Here is a 7,528-nt window from a genome sequence, read left to right on the forward strand (position 1 = left end):
TACAAGTATATTCAAGCTGTGTACCTCGATCACCTGTTCTTGGGATGTTAGAGTGTTGATGATTCGGATCTGTCTTGTTTTTTCACTTAAATACCCAACCTCGTACTTTGGATCTGTCCACCACGGTTTCCCGAAGTCATTAAACCAATCAATTCTCGGCAAGGGCGGTGGGATGTGAATAAAGCGGCCTTGAGGCGTGTGGTACTTTTGGCAATTGGTGAGCTGGTCAATCTCGATACGTATCTGTTTTGGAAATTAAGAGAATTCTATTTTTCCGTGGATTCTTATGGTAAACTTTAAGCCGCTTGCAATTCCATGGCAACTTCAGCTGGCCTGGGCTACCTCCTTCTCCAGCTGATGCATGAACTTTAACCGAGGAATGTTATTCCAGGACCCTGAGCCCTCAACTGCTACCCGCACAGCCGTGGCTCACTGGGAAACTCTCGCCTCTGAGTCGGAAGGTCCTGGGGTCGGGTCACAGGGACTTATAGAATCATAGAATGGTTATAGCACAAAAGGAGGCCATTCAGCCCTTTCTTGTCCATGCTGGCTCTCTGCAAGAACAACTCAGCTAGTCCCACTCCCCTACCTTTTCCCCGGAGCCCTGCAAATCCTCTTCTCCTCAGGTATTTATCCAATTCCCTTTTGAAAGCAACAATTGAATCCGCCTCCACCACTCTCAGGCAGTGCATTCCAGATCCTAGCCACTCGCTGTGTGAAGAAGGTTTTTCCTCCTGTCGCCTTTGGTTCTTTTGCCATTCACCTTAAATCAGCGTCCTCTAGTTCTCAACCCTTCCACCAATGGGAACAGTTTCTTCCTATCTACTCTATCCAGACCCCTCATGATTTTGAACACCTCTATCAAATCTCCTCTCAACCTTCTCTTCTCCAAGGAGAGCAGCCCCAGCTTCTCCAATCTATCCACGTAACTGAAGTTCCTCATCCCTGGAACCATTCTCGTGAATCATTTCTGCACCCTCTCGAATGCCTTCACGTCCTTCCTAAAGTGTGGTGTCCAGAACTGGACACAATACTCCAGTTGAAGCTGAGCCAGTGTTTCCAAGAGCAATGTGCTAATTTCACCCCTCTCCACGCGGTCCCTGTTCTTCAGGGTTTTCAATCACGAGAGGCATCGGAACCAATCCTGTTCCCAATGCCATGCACACGTGCGTGCTTTCCCGCAGGGGTCACTGGATGGACGGCCAGAGCAGGAAACTCTGGCTGCTCTACCTCTGTGAGGTGTGCAAAGCCAACTGTAGCGTCCCACACTGTCCCAGGTGAGCTCGGCACAAGCAAGGATTAGGCCTTGGGCCTATGTGGCTCAGTGATATATCAAGCAGTGCCTTTACCAACTATTCAACTGGAGAGAAGCTGACAGCAAATCGATCTCGTGTCTCTTCACGCAACAACAACAACTTGCATTTATATAGCACCTTTAATCTGGTAAACCGCCCCCAGGTGCTTCACAGGGGCGATTATCAAACAAAAATTTGACACCAAGACACATAAGGTGACCCAAAACTTAGCCAAAGATGTCGGTTTTAAGAAGCGTCTTAAAAGGAGGAGAGAGAGAGAGAGGGAGGCGAAGAGGTTTAGGGAGGGAATTCCAGAGTTTAGGGCCCAGGCAGCTGAAGGCGCGGCCGCCAAGGGTGGAGCGATGGAAATCGGGGAGAACACCCCGCTTCTAAGTTCCTAATGAGTAATTGAGACGCTTAGCGTAGATGCATTTAAGGGGAAGATAGATAAGTATGGTGAGGGAGAATGGAATAGAAGGATATGCTGAGAGGGTGAGATGAAGTAGGGTTCGGCGAAGGCTCATGTGGAGCGTAAACACCAGCATGGAGCTGTTGGGCCGAATGGCCTGTTTCTATGACGTACACACTATATAAATGTTTAAACCCTGACTTACCCAAAATTGTCAGCATGGTTTAAAACTGTTTAATCAGAAATTCGTGCCAATAGCAAATGGTCAGTGCCATTTACCCAATATAAGCAGGCAACTGTCCAGGCTACGTAGGGACAGTGTAAATGCTGGGGACTGTGGGCCCTCGTGGGAGATGTGAATTGTTTAAATGGTTATTGAAAGCCTTCACGCGATCCTCAGCGGACACCTCCCCTCCCGCTTGAGGTCCTGCACTTACGTCTTTACGTTTCTCATCAAACCAGTGGCTGATGTCTTTCCCGGCTGCTGCCAAAATAGGTTTCAGCAGAATATCACCTGAATAAAAGAGTACAGAATTAGGACAGCCAGGGGGAAAAACAAGGTGTCACTGGACAGCAATTAGGTGAATTCCCCTACACCATCCCGAAGCCCAGGGACATTGAAGGCAATGGTAGTGTAAGCCACAAAAGCATCAGGGCCTGCAGGGGAAGAAGGGCGCACAGATCTAGGAGTCATTCAAAAAGAAAGACTTGCATTTCTATAGCGCCTTTCATGACCTCAGGCTTTACAACCAACGAAGTACTTTTAATGTGTAGTCACTGTTGTACTGTGGGAAATGTGGCAGCCATTTTGCGCACAGGAAGATTCCACAAACAGCAGTGTGATAATGACCAGTATTTGTTGGTCGAGGGATAAATATTGGCCCCAGGACACCAGGGGAGAGCCCCCCACCCCCCCTTGCTCTTCTTTGAATCTTCTACATCCACCCGAGAGGGCAGACAGGGCCCTTGGTTTAACGTCGCATCCAAAAGACGGCACCTCTGACTGTGCAGAGCTCCCTCAGTACTGGGAGAGTCAGCGTGGATTTTGTGCCCAAGTCTCTGGAGTGGGCACTCCTGGCCGGCCTCCCATGTTCTACCCTCTTGAAACTTGAGGTCAGCCAAAATTCTGCTGCCCAAGTCCTAACTTGCACTAGGTCCCATTCACCCATCACCCCTTGTGCTCGCTAACCTACATTGGCTCCTGGAAGGCAACACCTCGATTTTAAAATTCTCATTCTTGTGCTCAAATCCCTCCATGGCCTCGGCCTTAAAGGTAGCCCCCCCCCTCCCCCACCCCACATCTCTATTAGCCTTCTCGAGCCCCACAACCACAGAATCATTGCGGTGCAGAAGGAGGCCATTTGGACCATTGTGTCCACACTGACTTTCTGAAAGAGCAATTCCCTCAGTTCCACTCCCCGGCCTCTGAGATCTCTGCTGCTCCTCCAATTCTGGCCTCTTGAGCATCCCCCCGATTCCCATCGCTCCACCATTGGCGGCCGTGCCTTCAGCTGCCTGGGGCCCCAAGCTCTGGAATTCCCTCCCTAAACCCTCTCCGCCTCTCTCTCCTCCCTTGAAATTCCTCAAAACCTACCTCTTTGACCAAGCTGTTGATCACCTGTCCCTACTATCCCCTGATGTCAAATTTTGTTTGATAATTGCTCCTGTGAAGCACCTTTGGGAGGGGGTGGGGTTTAACCAGGTTAAAGATGCTATATAAATGCAAGTTGTGTTGTTGTGGAGCTTGACCCTCTGACTGCACCCTTGCTGCAAACTGAAAGCTGGCTACCTTTAAACTCCTGAGCCAGGGGGGTCAGGTCGTAGACTTTGCCCAGGTAGGAGACCCACAGGTCATCCATGGTGTTGTGCACAGCCACCTCCTGACTGGTGTAGTAACGGGAGTGCAACATGGTCGATGGCAGCACAGTCGCGTCCTCCGTCGTCATGGAGACGCCTGCCTCACAGAGAGGGGACAAACGGAAGTGACGTACCGAAAACTGCTTCCGTGCCTTCAAACTACAACTTCCAGAATGCAGCGCGGGATTATTTTTAAACAATCTGTGAAAATCCATTTTAAAATGATTCCCGAAGCTTATTTTCAAGAACTACAAGAGCTAGAGATTTAAGTAACAAAAAAAGATAAGTTCGGGAGAAAGGGACTGGCGGTTTAGATCAGGTATTCTCGCGAGGTTGGGCTCTGCGGGTCAATGGGGGCCGCAGTTCTCGCGAGGTGTGGCTCTGCGGGGCATTGGGGGCCGCTGTTCTCGCGAGCCTGAGCTCTGCGATCATTGGCGGTGGCTCGTCTCGCGAGGTTTGACTCGACGGGACAATGGGGGCCGTTGTTCTCGCGAGGTTTATTGGGGGCCGCAAGATGGCGGAGCTGGCGGATGGTGACGCCGGCAGCCGGCGAGCGGAGAACGGCGAATTGAGGGAGGAGCAGCGGAACGGCACCGGGGTGAGCGGATCCAGTCACATTGCAATTTCAGCAATGGGAATAATCTGAAACCCGGGGAAGGGGGAACATGTGAATGTGGAGCCCCGGTTTTCCCAAATCCTCCAATCCCTCGGAGCGGTGGAGAGGGGGGGGGAGAGAGATGGGGACTGCAAGGGGGGGGGGAGAGATGGGGACTGCAAGGGGGGGGGAGAGAGATGGGGACTGCAAGGGGGGGGGAGAGAGATGGGGACTGCAAGGGGGGGGGAGAGAGATGGGGACTGCAAGGGGGGAGAGAGATGGGGACTGCAAGGGGGGGGGAGAGAGATGGGGACTGCAAGGGGGGGGAGAGATGGGGACTGCAAGGGGGGGGGAGAGAGATGGGGACTGCAAGGGGGGGGGGAGAGAGATGGGGACTGCAAGGGGGGGGGAGAGAGATGGGGACTGCAAGGGGGGGGGAGAGAGATGGGGACTGCAAGGGGGGAGAGAGATGGGGACTGCAAGGGGGGGGGAGAGAGATGGGGACTGCAAGGGGGGGGGAGAGATGGGGACTGCAAGGGGGGGGGAGAGAGATGGGGACTGCAAGGGGGGGGAGAGATGGGGACTGCAAGGGGGGGGAGAGATGGGGACTGCAAAGGGGGGGAGAGAGATGGGGACTGCAAGGGGGGGGGGAGAGAGATGGGGACTGCAAGGGGGGGGAGAGATGGGGACTGCAAGGGGGGGGTGAGATGGGGACTGCAAAGGGGGGGAGAGAGATGGGGACTGCAAAGGGGGGGGGGAAGAGAGTTGGGGACTGCAAAGGGGGGGAGAGAGATGGGGACTGCAGGGGGGGGGAGAGATGGGGACTGCAGGGGGGGGAGAGAGATGGGGACTGCAAAGGGGGGGGAGAGAGATGGGGACTGCAAGGGGGGGGAGAGAGATGGGGACTGCAAGGGGGGGGGAGAGAGATGGGGACTGCAAGGGGGGAGAGAGAGATGGGGACTGCAAGGGGGGAGAGAGAGATGGGGACTGCAAGGGGGGGAGAGAGATGGGGACTGCAAAGGGGGGGAGAGAGATGGGGACTGCAAGGGGGGGGGAGAGAGATGGGGACTGCAAGGGGGGGGAGAGATGGGGACTGCAAGGGGGGGGTGAGATGGGGACTGCAAAGGGGGGGAGAGAGATGGGGACTGCAAAGGGGGGGGGGAAGAGAGTTGGGGACTGCAAAGGGGGGGAGAGAGATGGGGACTGCAGGGGGGGGGAGAGATGGGGACTGCAGGGGGGGGGAGAGATGGGGACTGCAAGGGGGGGGAGAGATGGGGACTGCAAGGGGGGGGAGAGATGGGGACTGCAAAGGGGGGGGGAGAGAGATGGGGACTGCAAAGGGGGGGGGAGAGAGATGGGGACTGCAAGGGGGGGGGAGAGAGATGGGGACTGCAAGGGGGGGGAGAGAGATGGGGACTGCAAAGGGGGGGGAGAGATGGGGACTGCAAGGGGGGGGGGAGAGATGGGGACTGCAAGGGGGGGGGGAGAGATGGGGACTGCAAGGGGGGGGGGAGAGATGGGGACTGCAAGGGGGGGGGAGAGATGGGGACTGCAAGGGGTGGGGAGAGATGGGGACTGCAAAGGGGGGGGGGAGAGAGATGGGGACTGCAAAGGGGGGGGAGAGAGATGGGGACTGCAAAGGGGGGGGAGAGAGATGGGGACTGCAAGGGGGGGGAGAGATGGGGACTGCAAGGGGGGGGAGAGATGGGGACTGCAAGGGGGGGGAGAGATGGGGACTGCAAGGGGGGGGGGGAGAGATGGGGACTGCAAAGGGGGGGGAGAGAGATGGGGACTGCAGGGGGTGGAGAGATGGGGACTGCAAGGGGGGGGAAGAGATGGGGACTGCAAGGGGGGGGAAGAGATGGGGACTGCAGGGGGGGGGGAGAGATGGGGACTGCAGGGGGTGGGGGAGAGATGGGGACTGCAAAGGGGGGGGAGAGATGGGGACTGCAAGGGGGGGGAAGAGATGGGGACTGCAGGGGGGGGGGAGAGATGGGGACTGCAGGGGGTGGGGGAGAGATGGGGACTGCAGGGGGTGGAGAGATGGGGACTGCAGGGGGTGGAGAGATGGGGACTGCAAGGGGGGGGAAGAGATGGGGACTGCAGGGGGTGGGGGAGAGAGATGGGGACTGCAGGGGGTGGGGGAGAGAGATGGGGACTGCAGGGGGTGGGGGAGAGAGATGGGGACTGCAGGGGGGTGGGGGAGAGATGGGGACTGCAGGGGGGTGGGGGAGAGATGGGGACTGCAGGGGGGTGGGGGAGAGATGGGGACTGCAGGGGGGGGGGGAGAAATGGGGACTGCAGGGGGGGGAGAGAGATGGGGACTGCAGGGGGGGGAGAGAGATGGGGACTGCAGGGGGGGGAGAGAGATGGGGACGGCGGGGGGAGAGATGGGGACTGCAGGGGGGGGGGAAAGAGATGGGGACTGCAGGGGTGGGGGGAGAGATGGGGACTGCAGGGGGGGAAGAGATGGGGACTGCAGGGGTGGGGGGAGAGATGGGGACTGCGGGGGGGGGGGGAGAGATGGGGACTGCAAGGGGGGGGGGAAGAGATGGGGACTGCAAGGGGGGGGGGGAAGAGATGGGGACTGCAAGGGGGGGGGGGGAAGAGATGGGGACTGCAAGGGGGGGGGGGAAGAGATGGGGACTGCAAGGGGGGGAGGGGAAGAGATGGGGACTGCAAGGGGGGGGGGGGAAGAGATGGGGACTGCAAGGGGGGGGGTAAGAGATGGGGACTGCAGGGGGGGGGGGGAAGAGATGGGGACTGCAGGGGGGGGGGGGAAGAGATGGGGACGGCAGGGGGGGGGGGAAGAGATGGGGACTGCAAGGGGTGGAGAGAGATGGGGGGGGGGGAGGAGAGAGATGGGGACGGTGGGGGGGGGGAGAGAGATGGGGACTGCAGGGGGGGGAGAGAGATGGGGACTTCGGGGGGGGGGAGAGACGGCGGGGAGGGGGGAGAGAGATGGGGACTGCAGGGGGGCGGGGGAGAGATGGGGACTGCAGGGGTGGGAAGAGATGGGGACTGCAGGGGGGGCGGAGAGATGGGGACTGCAGGGGGGGGAAGAGATGGGGACTGCAGGGGGGGGAAGAGATGGGGACTGCAAGGGGGGTGGGGAGAGATGGGGACTGCAAGGGGGGTGGGGAGAGATGGGGACTGCAAGGGGGGTGGGGAGAGATGGGGACTGCAAGGGGGGTGGGGAGAGATGGGGACTGCAGCTGGGGAAGAGATGGGGACTGCAGGGGTGGGGGGAGAGATGGGGACTGCAGGGGTGGGGGGAGAGATGGGGACTGCAAGGGGGAGGGGAAGAGATGGGGACTGCAGGGGTGGGGGGAGAGATGGGGACTGCAGGGGTGGGGGGAGAGATGGGGACTG

General features: G+C 58.2%; 1 protein-coding gene across 1 annotated transcript; it reads right to left on the reverse strand.

The window, feature by feature from the left end:
* Positions 1 to 9: 9 nt before the first annotated feature.
* On the reverse strand, positions 10 to 3,667 carry LOC137367105 (cytochrome b5 domain-containing protein 1-like; the record flags this gene model as incomplete). The annotated part of the gene is made up of 3 exons (XM_068028542.1): positions 3,494 to 3,667; positions 2,142 to 2,218; positions 10 to 243 (listed from the first exon to the last, which is right to left on the reverse strand). Coding segments are annotated over exons 1-3 (468 nt in total), but the record flags the coding sequence as incomplete, so codon positions are not given.
* Positions 3,668 to 7,528: the final 3,861 nt, after the last annotated feature.

This window comes from Heterodontus francisci, unplaced genomic scaffold (genome assembly GCF_036365525.1).
Source record: "Heterodontus francisci isolate sHetFra1 unplaced genomic scaffold, sHetFra1.hap1 HAP1_SCAFFOLD_2010, whole genome shotgun sequence".
Classification (NCBI taxonomy): domain Eukaryota; kingdom Metazoa; phylum Chordata; class Chondrichthyes; order Heterodontiformes; family Heterodontidae; genus Heterodontus; species Heterodontus francisci.